We start from the raw sequence: 14,371 nt of genomic DNA, 5'->3' as shown, positions 1-14,371 counted from the left end.
GTGGTGTATTTTCATATTCGTTAAATGGGTCAACTGTATGACCTCGGTTTCCCTCTGACTTCAGCGTTCTCTTGGAGCAAATGATAACATGATCTGTGCTTCCAGGTGTGCCGGGGCCTTGCCAAGCAGACTGAACTGAACGACTTCTTGCTTGATGTATCAAAGTAAGTCTGATTTGCACTGTGATCTTTCAATTCACCTGTTCCACCCTGTAGCTCACTAACAGGTGTGAAGGCACACCTTGGAGGGTGGGCAATCTTCAGAACAGGGACAAGAACTAATGATGTGAGTGGCATGATGTGTACCTGCTAAACGTTATTTTTGGTGATTATGCAGAAGAAAATGGGCCATATGATTATACCTTACAGAATTTATTTCCTCTTGTCTTCTTTTGCATGAGCTTTTTGCCTGTTTTTCCACTTTCCTGTCAGAGTTGTGTGACCCTGTTTTGAGATGTGACAAATAGGCTTGATATGTCTTTTCACGGCCAATTTTAGAAGGTTTGAAAGGACTTTATGACAAGTTAGCTAGGTTCAGCTTCCCATCTCTGCCCTTTTTATGACATGAGTGCGAACATACAATATGCATGCATAAGTATAGGCTTTTCAGAGATACATCCTTGAAGAATCAGGGCTGCCACACAGTTCTTTTTCTCCCACATTTTCTGGAGGCTGTAACTGCATATAGCACATTTTCTTTTAATTTCTTATCACAACAAATGCAATATTAAATTGAAAAGACATTAAAAGTATGAAAGCTTGAGCTTAGACTTTCAAAGTCAGTTTAGTGTTTTAGGTGATCTGCTCTTCCTTCATCCTTTTTTCTTTTTTCCTGCTACTAGCATCTTTAAATTGTAGAGAGAGCCAATAAGTTAAAAGGCAAAACAAAATAGTACTTTTGGTAAATTGCAGTCTAAGATGCTTAACAGTGTTTTATCAAACAAGTTGGTTGAAGAATTTCTGAGTGCATCACAAAGGGCTGATGGTACTGTGTAAAAATTAGATGTTTTGGATTTTTGCTGTTACAAACACCATTATTTTCCTTTCCAGAGTGCTTTTGTGTGGCTAACATCTGTACTGAGCTCATTTAATATACCCAAACTTATGGGCTGGCAATTTACTCATGCTACATAATACTGAGATTGTTTTAAAAAACTTTGTAATTATTTTTAAAATGTTAAGATTAAAATTACAATAAATACTGCAAATGTATAATACGTATTTCTGTGAGAAAATACCTCAGACAGCATTATCAATTACTAGAATTAAGTTTTCATAAAAAAGAAACCTTATGATTTGAGCCACAAAAATGGGTTATCATTTAATAACAACTTTATGAACTTCATGTAGATGAAGACTTACACTAGCAAGAAAAGAATTAATTTGCTCTTAGAAATGGTCTGTACCTTCTCTTACGTGGAAAGAGCATTTCCTATTCAGCAAGGAAATTGTTAGTGTGCAATGTCACTGGGACATGGTCTGTAACATTTTACAAAGGGCATCCTATGCAGTGCTCCACCTCTTCAAGTCCCTGACAATGTAAGGCTAACATATTATATTGAACTGTATATATGTTCAAGGCCATGGGACAATGCCTTTCTGTCTGCTGGGAACATTGTAATCCAAGAGTTATTAAGACTTGGCATGTGGAAGATTTAGACTTCTTTTACTAATAAGTTTGACCTTTATCTTTCAATGTTCCTGTCTGTCCTTGGACTCTTGGACTTTGCTGTGAAACGGAGATACTTTTTTTTTGGTTTTGTGTGTGATTTTTTTTTTTAAGGAACAAATCAGTAATTTTCTGCAGCTTCAACATGCTACACCTGGGTTGATAAAGAAGACTCATTAAGAGTTTTATAAATTGTTGCCTTGTACATAGTGCCAAGGGTTGGATAGCATGATGCGAATTTAGCTACAATATGTAGTTTTCATTAGCTCAAAGTGCATAGCCCTCTATGCAAAAAACCTAATGAGATATTTCAAAAGCATATAGATAATATATGTCAGCATGGAAGAAATTTTTTTTTAATCTTCTGGATTGCTTTTTTGCTTTTCTGTTTAAATTTTCAGCATGCAAAGGGTGTCAAAGCATTTTGATACATTCTTGGTATTGCTGAACAGGGGCCCATTCAATCCATGGTAGGGAACGTTTTGTAGTATTTTCCTTTTCTACAAAGAAAATTCTGCATATTATAGAGAGTATTTTACAGTTCTGTAATTGTGGAATAACGGCTTAAATGAACAGAGCTGGGACCATTTCTCAATTCCCTTGTTCTATAGCAAGCCAGTCAGTGATTTTCAAGGTTCAGAGGTTTGTCCTCACCTATTTGGGCTCCACCATTAAGTGGTTGTAAAACAAGAGCCTGCGATAGCCATTTGAAAAATGTTTCACTAAATGCCATTATTTACTGACTTCTCTTTCTCTGCAGAACGTATTTTGATAATATAGTTGCAATAGATTCACTACTTGAACATATAATGGTAAGTTGTCTTTTTCACTTCTCAGTTTATTAGAGTCCTTCCTTCACCTTTTCTTGAAATAAGACATTACATCATTGAAATAGATGATCTGTTTATAATGGATACGTAATACAAACAGTATTAACATCTTTATATGGAATAAAGTGGCAAAGGTCAGTGTGATTTTTCATTGTCAATAACAACTTTATTTCAGTGCTTTCATAAGTAATGGAACATGACTGGCTCTGAACTAAAGAGCTACTGTTATATTTTAGAGAAGGTTTGAATATTGTAATAGAAAAGCTTATGTATTTCCTTTTATTTTAGCTTGTTGTATTAATTTGCAGCTACATGCTGTGGAACACTTCTGAAGAAGTTATTGTCTGTAGAAAGGACTAGAGGTCAAACATTACATTAGTATTTGTTCCATTTGCTGAATGAGATGTGCAAGAAATGACATCCATTTTGCTTTACAAAAGTATTTACACCCATAACTAGAGTGACAGTCAATATTTTATAAAACCCACTAAAGCCAAGGCCACTGAAATAACTAGGACTATGTTTAATCAATAAATTTAAGTAGTTGAGAAATGGATTATAATTTTTTGAATCTCTTTTGAATTCAGAATTATTTCCTGAATAGTGTTTACAAATACCAATGGACTGGTTGTTCATAGCACATCTTGAGTGTTTGAAATATGAATTATGTTTTTAGCTTTAAACATATCCATCAAATACTGCAGTTCTTTTTCCTGAATGTAAATCTTAATCAGGTCTGTGATAGTATTGCTTCAGTTTGCATATTCAAAAAGTTACGGTCCAAGAGTACTCCAATACTTACCCTAATCTTTGAAGTGATATTCTTAGCTAAAGTATTCAAAAACAATACTTTTAGTATTCAAACAATATAACAGTGGTTTTATTTAGAAACTTGAATTAATAATGGAAAATATTCTGCAGTGTTTGTCTTATTCTAGTTAATAAACAGTCAAGAATTCTGCACATAGGACACATTTCTGAATATTGACTTTTCCAATTTAAATGAACTGCTTAAAAATAGCTTAATATTTAAAAGAACTGGTGTAACATAACATACGGCATTAATAACAAATATTGATATTCTTCCCTGTTCTTCCCTATGAATAGAGGTCTGGTGGAAAACACAATTGGCAGTAAAATCCACTAACTCACTCATGTTTTTTTCTAGCACTTGACTGCATCATGATTCTGCATTATAACCTGCGTAGATGTTTCATACTCAGCTTCCTTTGTAAGCTGAAGCAGTTGGCTGTTTCTTAGGCCAATTAATTGAATTGCATCTTTGCACATTTATTGCCATTTTATGGGAGTGTGATTTTATCGTTGTGTAGCTTATTTTTGTCTCCCAGTGAGAAAAGAGTGACACTCAGTTTCACCTCACTATGTCATCCTTTGGTGATTGCACTTTAAGTTTGATTTGTTTCTATAAAAATAAAGTACAGGGATTTTAGCATTCTAATAATTTTTATTTTCATTAATATCCCTCAGCAAAGTTAGTGGTATAAGGGTGATTTGAGGTATAGATGCAGGGAGGGGAATCAGAAGTTCAAGTTGTCTTGCAAATTTTCTTAGCAGTATGCTTGAGTAGTTACAAGCAACCTACCCTGGCCTTCCTGTTGACAATGCAAAACATACCTTTTGTACTGGTGTTCCTCTTCAGCTACTGATTTGAGCTAGGGCTTTAGAGAAGAAAGACTTTCTTATTCCATTAACTATTTCTCTCAATTAAGCAGTGTTTAGGCAGTTACTTTTGAAAAGCATGAGTCATGACCAAGTTAAGATCTTGAGTCATGTGCATTAGAACACAAAAGTTTAATTGTGTAAAATCAACACTGTGCTGTTGATTTTATAAAGAAATTTGATAGTTTCTGAGTAAGTGTAGAGAAGCATTTGCTGGACCCCTTGTCCTTTTTTGCACAGTTAATATTCACTCTGTTTTGAGGAAAGGAATAAATGGTCTGAGTAGTTGAGAACTTTAAACTTCTTAATGCCCTAAATGGGAAATATTTTTTAAAAAGTACCTCTTAGCTTTCAGTCTCCCCAACTTTCTACTGCTCTGATGGAGTAAATGGAGAAGAAAGCAACAGAATCTTTCCAGCACAGATTCTTTCAGTTGGTCTAGGTGGATTGTCCTGCTCTACTCTGCACTGCTGCAGCCTCACCTGAAGTACTGTGTGCACTTCCGGGTGCCACTCTATAAAAAGGATATAAAGGATATAAAAAGAGTGTCCAGCAGAGGTCCACGAAGTTGGTGAAGGGTTTGGAGAGGAAGCCATATGAGGAACGGCTGAAGTCACTTGGTTTGTTCAGCCTGGAGAAGAGGAGACTGAGAGGAGACCATGTCATGGTCTACAGCTTCCTTGCAAGGGGAGGAGGAGGGGCAGGTGCTCTTCTCTCTGATGGCTGATGATAGGGCCCAAGGGAACGACAGAAATGTGTGCCAGGGGAGGTTTAGGTTGGACATCAGGAGAAGGTTCTTCACCCAGAGGGTGCTGGACACTGGAACAGGCTCCCAAGGGAGGTGTCGCGGCCCCAAGCCTGTCAGTGTTCAAGAAGAGACTGGACAATGCCCTCAGACACATGGTGTGAACTGTGGGGTTGTCATATGCAGGAACTGGAGTTGGACTTGATGAACCTTGTGAGTTCTTTCCAACTCAGGACATTCTATGATTTCTGTGAAGGTCCCATTACACAGCTCATACGGCACAAGATTAAAGCCTAATGTCTAATGATTTTATCATCTCATAAGTTTTGTTTTTTTTCTGTGAAGGTCTAACTTTTGTCTATTTGCATTAACATGAAATGAAATATTTTAGTAGGGTTTTTTAATTTTATTTTTGAAAGACAGGAGGTAAGAGGGGGAAGTTAATTCATTTACATGGAAGTCTTGAGAATTCTTAGATACCTCACCTGCATGCACTGTATACCAAGATGTAGTCAGCCTCTTTCTGTGGCTGAATGACTAAGTAGGTATTATACACAATTTTAAAACGTTGAGCAAGATTCACCTCAGATCATGTTCTACCATGCACTCTACTTTCTGAGCCAAGAAGAAACATAGGATGCTTATCTGAAGTAGATAGAGCACGTTCTTGAAACCTGACTATATGGCATCTTAAGTTAATACAGCGATCCACGTTGAACTGTGGTTCGCTCTTCCCTCTTGTTGTCAGAAAGTCCATTGGATGTCTGAGAAACATTTCTCTAGTGTTCCTGGGACAAGATTCTGTTCTGACAATCAGTGCTGGCTGACAGTTTTGCTAAGCTAGTTCAAAGTATGATAGATACCATGCTAGCCTATTGCTGTACTGTGGTACTTTTTTGACTATGGGTAGTACCTTGTGGGCTTTGGTTAGCTCATATAGAACTAAGTTACAGTTTTTGTGCAAGGACTGTCCCTTGCATCAGGAAGGCACAGACACTTCCTGTACGGCTGGATAGGGCAATCCATAATGATGTATCTCATCTTCCATGTTTGTTCATTGTTATGTAATACAGGCACATGTAGCTTTTTTAGAAACAAACACTAGCCTCACTGTTATGTCTTTATTTGCTGGATATTCAATACAAATATATTTGCATTGAAGTTAAAGATAAAAAGCCAAACATCTTCTTAGGTCTTGCTGTATCCTATCTGTTCAAAATCAAGTTAAGGTGCATAATATTTAAACGTAGGGTGAGAAAACATACCATTTTGAAAAGCATTCCTTGTACTTGAAAAACAGTGTAGTAGGAAAGCCTTATTTATTTTAGCACACATTTAGGCCTTGAAAGATATTCCCACATTTCTCAAAGAGAAAAACATTCTAATTAAAAAAAAAAACAAGCAACAAAAACACCACAAAAACCCAAAAAACCACAACCAACCAAACAAAACAAATAAAAAAAAAAAAAAAAGGGCAAAAAAACCCCCACCCATTGAATAAAAAACACACTTGCATTTTGAATTGTATCCTAAAAGATTGCTGTAAGGGTGGTTGTTCCTTCAAACAGATTTTCGTACTGGATAATTTCTCAAAATTTTTATCTTCTAGAGACTTAGATTATCTTCAGTCATTTTTTCTGGTAAAGGCCTATCTCATGATCATTAACTCTATTTTTTTTTTTTTTTTCCCCTATAGATATATGCAAAAAACCTGGTGAATGCAGATAGGTGTGCACTCTTCCAGGTTGACCACAAAAATAAAGAGCTGTATTCAGACCTTTTTGACAGCGGAGAAGAAAATGATGGGAAACCTGTCTTCAAGAAGACCAAAGAAATAAGGTAAGAGCAGCTCGCAGAAGAATGCAGTTTCCTTATAACTACAGATGTGCAGGCTTTTTATTACCCAGTCTCTGTGCCTATCTGCAGGTACCCTGACAATACTTGTCATACTGTGATATCATTCCCACCAGGACCCGCCTCCAGAAGGTAGTACTTCTGGGAATGACATTGCAGTGCCATCGAAACAACGTCTCTGAAGCTATAACGTCACTCCTGGAAATGCCGTCTTCCGGAGGCGGTCCTTTTGGAAATCATGTTGGGAATAAAACAGAGGTGTTCTGAGGTAGGTAAAGGTGCAGATAAAGGTGCACCTAATCCATAGTCTGCCAGTATGGGACTTTGTTTCCCAAGAGGAACTAAAACTCTGCGATTCAAGCGCATCCAAAGCAAGGAAATCACAATTTGTACTCCTTACAGATGGATTAGGCATATGTAGAATCTAGTATGAACACATCGTTGGTTCTGAACAATTCAAGTCCAGTAATTTAATTTTACTTTTTCTCATGTGAATTTAGAGTACTTTCAAACTTTTGAATAGTCGTGATTCTGAAGTATGCTTAAAGTGGTGAATTTGAAAATGTGTATCGACTTTTAATGAATTCTTAGGATTCTCTACCTAAAATTGATGTGTATTTCTGCTTTATGTCACAAGTATATCATTTTTACACACATGCACTTTTAAAATGAAAGAGACAAATCAACAAAGTAAATATAACATTTTTCACTTTTCAAAAATTATTAATCCTTAATAGATACAAATTGAGATTTTTCAAAGACACAAAGGTTTTGACCCTGCAGCTTCTTAAAAAGAAAGAAATGTATGACTAAATATCCTGCTCTAAAATTTTGTTAAAATATTCAGGACAGATTTTATCTTTTTTTTAAATTTCTTCCTTATACTTTTAAAGTTCTGAACCAGGATGAGATGTGATTCACGTCTTCACTTAGACTCCTTTAGAAAAACTTACTCCCACTTACTACAGTGCGTGAGTGGAATGTGAATGGAGGGAGTCAAAATCAGTGCCATTTATGTACTGACATGCAAGGAGGTGCTGTTAATTAAAGAAGGTGGCCTGCTTAACATACACTTTGATACTCCTTGATAATTCTTTTTCTTGCTTATTATCTATCTTTTCTGTATGAAAATTATTGAAATGTTGACTCTGAGTGCAAGGGTGTGAGCCATTTCATGGATTCTGTATACTGAAAGAGAAGCACAACTTAAATATCCGTAAGAAAGTGACACTGAGTCAGTCATTGGGAAGGAGATTTAAGTTGGTGTGATGTACATATCATAAGAAGCAGCAGAAGAAACTACCTTAAAATCAGGTGTGCGGGGTGAAATCCTGTCAGCTTTTTCACTGACTTCAGTGGGGACAGGATACTACCTGGGTACATTTAGGTGTGAAAGCATTCCACATGTGATTCTTTCTACTTAGTATTCTTCACAAATTCTTCTGTGCTTGTATGTCGTAACTGGTTTATGTCAAAGAATTTATATTTATTCCCTCACAGGACAGACTTTAAGATTTGTTTTTATTTTTTAATTCATCTGCACAATATTTTTTGTGTCTAAGTTTCTTGTGGGATGCAGTTAGTAGCATGGCATTGTTGGCATGTCATGAGATTAAACAAGCTAGTTATTCTGATGTGTACATGACAAATGAATTTAATGTTTAGCTTTGAAATTTCCACTGGTCTTTTTCCAAAGTTTATTCTACCAAATCCATCTGCTCTCCAGAAGAAACAAGCTCCATATAGCATATGATGTGTCTAAAGACACAAGTAATATGTAAAAGGAATTATAAATTGGGTAGCTTTGTAAAGGGAAACGTGAGTCTCAGGTTCTATACAAATGTCATGTTTATTAGGCATAACTTCCAGGGTTATCAAAGACTTTGAATTTTTGTTGCTAAAATGGTCATATTATGGCATATTTTGTATTAAGCTATGTAATTATACAATTTTTTTTTTGAGAAAGTACCTATTAATACGTGCTTTTTAAATATTTTATGATTTGCTACCAGTTATTGTCTTGTAAGATTTTTTTTTTTTTTCCTAAAAGCATCAAAATGACACTGGTTGTGAACAAATATCCATTACCATGCCCGAAACAGACTCCACTGGAAAAATGTTTTCTCAGATAGTTCATACTGCGGCTAACACACATTTTTATTTTCTGCAGATTTTCTATAGAAAAAGGAATAGCTGGTCAAGTGGCAAGAACAGGAGAAGTTCTTAACATCCCTGATGCCTATGCAGATCCACGCTTTAATAGGTAGGATGTTATTCATGAGATAGGAAGATAACTCACCAAACCTTTTACTTAAATTTACAATTTCATATTAGGATGCATTCATGGAACTGTGATCCTCTGATGAGGAGACAACCTATAGATCTCTGTTTAAACGCTTTAGCCATCAGAGATATATTAAAGATACTTTTTTTTTTTAATTATTTTTATCAAATATAATGGAGAAAAATTTAGCCATTTTTCCTGTTACTGAACTTTGCCCAGTTGGGTAGGTTGTTGCTGATTTTCTTTTATTAGCCTCCTTGCAATATGATTGGTTTCAGGGGAGGAAGAAGAAGCTCACTAACAAATAGCATGCCTAGGTACCCAAATGCATTCGTTAATTTTATGAATGATCTGATAGTATGTTTGAAGAAATATTAACTCTTTATCTTGCAAATTAAGATTAAAGTGTTAAAAAGTTCTTTCTGATGTGACCCAGTAGATGGAAATATTTGAGAACTTTGGAGGCAAACTTCTTGCAGGTACTAATTACATCTGCCTTAAAACTATTTAGTATATTGTGCATTAACATTTCTGAGAATCAATATTAATTAATAATAGTAACTTTTTTCATTTTTTCCTTTCTCTTTTCTGGCTCTTCAGAGAAGTAGACCTCTACACAGGCTACACAACCAGAAATATCCTGTGCATGCCTATTGTGAGCCGAGGAAGTGTAATAGGTGTTGTGCAGATGGTGAACAAAATAAGTGGAAGTGCCTTCTCTAAAACTGATGAGAACAACTTTAAAATGTTTGCAGTCTTTTGTGCTTTAGCCTTACACTGTGCTAATGTAAGTTTTATTTACAGTTTTGTAAGCTCTTGGTTACAATAGGAAGACTTAGAATCCTACTTAAGGATTTTGATGTTCCAGATTATTAAAGTGATTCATAAATCTGCTTCATTGAATTAACTAGGAAGTGGGAATGATTGAATTCTTTGTTGAATAATTATATTTTATGAGGATGACAGAGATTCATTTGATGCTTTCTGAAATAATTGTACTCTGGATACATCAATTTAATGTAGTTAAACTGAGAGAGCAAGCTCTGACATGTGAATGATACCTGTCTGTCTTGTCTTTTTGGTTAGAAATATGATTCTTATTTACTTTGATAAATGCAGATCGTATGTTTTACAAATTTAACGGAGGGATGGGGATGTTATGTATTATCTCGATTCTGTATGCTTACTATTCAAAGATATCTATTTCTACATTTATATGCTGCATTATACACTAATAAGTATCCATGCTTCTAGATAAGAGTGGGTAGCTATTTTTGTTCCCAAACCTTTATCATTGCAAAAGTTACTATTCCCGTAGGAAGCATAAGCAATGTAATGATTTTTACTATAGAAGTATGAAAATGCAATAAATGCGATAAAAATGTAATGCAAAAATAGCGAGTCATATTCATGGGAGGTAATATACAGTAAAATGCCCCTTAAGCCTGGTGATTAACATTAAGCCATTTTAGCAGCATTGTGCAGTTGATATACTGGGGCGGCAAATTTCACTAACAATTACTGAAATGTGTTCCACATGACTCAAGACAAGTAGTAAGGCCTGCATATAAATGAAACTTGGGATTATGCAATCACTCAGTTGTGTGGGGGTTCACTCTTTCTAGATGGTGAATGTTACCATCCCAGGCATACTGCTTCAGAAAAATTATCTTTACCAGTGGTGCTGTGTCCCCACTTATTTACAAACAGTGTCATGTCTGCAATAGTTGTCTGAACTTCTCAATAGTTAACTGTAGTTGTTTTTCACAGTTATTGCATAGTAATATAGGTATGATAAATATCTCATGTACTTTTTACTCTTCACAGGCAGCATCTATTTGTACCGATTAGTAGCTGAATTCATGCAGTGGGGCAAAATATGAATTGTGCTTTGTTATCAGTTTTCTTTCTGTTGGCATATTTAAAGGGACTGAGCTCTGTTTCTAATTCCTGAACTTTGATTCTTTTTCTTGGGAGAGCTCAGATGCAGTGAAAAATCAGTTGGACTTTAGATCTTTACGTAAGTGAATAGATGCAGAATGATGTGATAGGAGGCCCAGTTTTCCAGATGTACTAAATTTCATATAATCTGTTGCTTTTCTAATATGTGAAGTTGAGCAGCCAAAAACACTAATGTTTTTGCAGCTGTGTATTTTAAGAATAAGCATTTGAATACAAGAAAGAAATGTTTTTTCCTTCTTTAAAAATTTCACATTAGTGAATGACTTCCCTTTTTCAGATGTACCACAGAATCCGCCATTCAGAGTGTATTTACCGCGTAACGATGGAGAAGCTATCCTACCACAGTGTCTGTACAGCAGAAGAGTGGCAAAACCTCATGCACTGTACACTGCCTCCACAGATTTATAAAGAAATTGAACTGTAAGTATTTCTCTCATATAGCGACAGCTGTATCTTGTATCAGCCTGTGAAAAAATGTGGAGTTTTTTCCCTAGGTGTAGTAGAGGGTTTTGTAGGAAACACTTTTATTATTGAACCACCTCAAGATCGTTGGGGTTTATCTCTGACTTTCTCATACTTAATTATACTTAATGAAAATGTATCTGTCAAAAATGTAAAATAATACCTAATCAGAATGGTAGCATTTTCCTCAGGCATAAGCAGCTACAGTAGTTTCTGGAAGCATTGGTTTATATCTAAGGATTGTAGATATGAGCTAGCTTTCTGATAGTCCCAAGTCACCAACAGGTCAGAGGCAGAGAGGAGGCTGAGCTTAACTACATCAGTAGTTAAGACCACATGCTTTATCACATCCCCTTGTATATGTTTTAGAATATGTATTTTAGAATTCAGGTCATTCCTGGGATTTTTTTGATTGTGTGTTTTTTAGTTAAGGTTTTAGGGGGGCCAGGGTTGAGGTTTGAGTTTTTCATGTGCGTGTTTTGTGCATCTGTGTTTCTTGAAGGAGGGGAAGATGGATACAGATCTGTAAATTTCTGGAAAGAATTCCAAGTTATGAATCTCAGCTGCTAGAGTTGTGGCCTAAATTTGGAGGAGGACTTCCCATCCAGCCTTTTAGGCCTTCTCTGGAATAATTAAGTTACTTTCAGCTCTTGAGGGACTACTGTGTGATGAAGATCTACCTCTCTCTGTATTTTATCAGTCCGTTCCCACGCAATACTAACACTGGGGCTCATCTCCTTTTTTTCATCACTGTTTCTGTCCCAGGACAATAAATTCTACTTTACTGTCCAGGTGCCTAAAATCAAAACTCTGTGACATTGAGTAACAAAATCTAAGTTGTCTTTGTGAACCTCATCTCCAGAGCTCGCTCACTCCTGTTAAGACACTGAGTATTGTAGCTGTGAGCGAGCAAAGCATGCAAACGTATGCTATCAAGCATATGTTTGCAGTTAAAGTTCATTACGTGCTGAAGTGATTTACTTGAAAGCCAGAGTACTAGCAGCTTCCAGGATTACACCCTAATAGAAGCTTATTCTTTGCGATACAGTTTCTTGTGCTTTGTTAGATGATATTATATAAGCCACCTCCTCAGCAGAAATTACTTTTGCTTGCAAAGATGACAGGTTTCATTCTAAATTATATTAACATCATTTAGTTTGAGCAATCTGAATACATTTAACTGTTTTCCAAGCAATTCAGCTACCTTCAGCTCTTGTGCACCTGCTGTGCTGTTCAGTATGCCATGGACACACAAGTGTTTAGCTAGGTTCAATGGAAAGTAAATACAAGACTTGAAACGCAGCAGGTGCAAGGAGAGGGGTTAATTAATAATCAAAGGACAACAGTTCTACTGAGTGGGTCCCTAATATTAGGCCTAAATATTGCTATCGGGAGAGAAGTCCTCACCTAATGAAACATAAAAATGCAGTTTTGAATGTTTGATTTTTGAAGTTTGGGCTTAATTCCTAATAGCCACTAAAATGTGTTTTTCTTCTGTCAAAATTAGACCACGTCTCATAGAATTTGTGACAGAAATTATTGAAAAAAAACCAAACCACCAGTAAATATACTATTAGAAACACCATCTTTACAGTTAATGGGAGGAAAGTCTAGAATATTTTAGGAGTGCCTATAAAGCTCTCATCATCTGTGTAGAACAAAGAGATTTCTACATTACTTAAGAAATGGATTCTGAAATAAATATTTATGTCTGTATTAACTCAACAAAGGCAAAGGCTAACCAATGGCTAACAGTTGGACTTGATGATCATTTCCAGCCTAAATGATTCTATGATTCTATGAGCATAGTTCCGTTTACCTTAGTGGAAATACATTCCCTTACATTGCTGGAAAATAAAACCTGTAAAGTCAATTTTCTGTGTATATTCAGAAACGAGTGAATGCTGTCAAGTATACATTACCTAGTTGTTTTCACTTGCTTTTAGTAAGAATGAAAAATTGTTTGTCCTTACTAAGCTTAAATTTTCTTCTTAGATACCACTTTGATATCAGCCCATATGAGGGTGTCTGGCCTGCCATTTTTGTCTACATGGTTCACCAGTCCTGTGGGCCAGCGAGGTATGACGTATATGATTTATTACTTTAGTTCCATTATTTAAGCGTTTATTTCCTAGGAAATTTTGAGATAATTATTTTCTACTTCAAGGTCTTATTTGGGATTTATTTACTGTGTTGGGTGTGTACAGAGCTCTAACAAGCAGGCTGGATTTCTTGTTTCAGCTTCTTGGTCTTCAGTTAATGAAATTTGGGAACAGCCAGGCTAGAGAACTCACGATATCATCCAAATGATTGTCCTTCCAATATATAGAAGTATTGTTTGGTTCTGAGATGAAATTGCTTTTCAGACAGAAGATGGAGAAGATATTAAAGGCACTCTTGGCAAATAAGGAGAGAAGGTCCATGAATACTGATTTTTCAAATATACAGTTGCTGAAATTAATGTAGTTTATGGTTAAAATAACCCAAGGTTAAATCTTATCTTGCTAAATAAATGAATTATTGACATCATTGAGCATTAATTATGGAAACTAATGATTTTCAAATGATATATTTCATTTATTGTCCTTTCTCCCAGTGGCCATTATCATTACTAAGATCAGTAGTCTGTTGGCTAAGTATATCCCATTGCTGTAGGAAGGGAGCTGCTCTGAATTATGGAAGACTACAGATGGGCAATTGAAGGGAGAAATATCTCCCTGCAAAAAGGCAGAAAATTTGGGAAACATTTGCTGATGACTGTTTGGTCTTATAAAAGTAACTGGATGAACCTCCAGGCCCTCAGAGCATACAGTGAAACCTGAGGGTCTTTCTCATCTCTGCCAAGTGGGTCTGTTCTAAATACAGTTCTCTGCTGCTCAGCATGGT

At 35.9% G+C, this 14,371-nt stretch overlaps 1 protein-coding gene across 2 annotated transcripts in view; it reads left to right on the top strand.

Annotated features, from left to right (window-relative positions):
- Positions 1-14,371, top strand: part of PDE10A (phosphodiesterase 10A) — a 380,239-nt gene that overhangs the window by 333,311 nt on the left and 32,557 nt on the right. For both annotated transcript variants that reach the window (XM_065057593.1, XM_065057592.1), the window contains exons 9-15: positions 106-164; positions 2,429-2,480; positions 6,620-6,762; positions 8,948-9,040; positions 9,662-9,848; positions 11,301-11,443; positions 13,481-13,564. In XM_065057593.1, the coding sequence (XP_064913665.1) occupies positions 106-164; positions 2,429-2,480; positions 6,620-6,762; positions 8,948-9,040; positions 9,662-9,848; positions 11,301-11,443; positions 13,481-13,564 (761 nt within the window). The remainder of the gene's footprint in view (positions 1-105; positions 165-2,428; positions 2,481-6,619; positions 6,763-8,947; positions 9,041-9,661; positions 9,849-11,300; positions 11,444-13,480; positions 13,565-14,371) is intronic.

The sequence above is a fragment of the Columba livia genome, chromosome 3 (assembly GCF_036013475.1).
Source record: "Columba livia isolate bColLiv1 breed racing homer chromosome 3, bColLiv1.pat.W.v2, whole genome shotgun sequence".
NCBI classification, from domain to species: Eukaryota; Metazoa; Chordata; class Aves; order Columbiformes; family Columbidae; genus Columba; species Columba livia.
The sequence above is the reverse complement of the archived record's forward strand: the minus strand, read 5'-3'. Positions and strand labels throughout refer to the sequence as shown.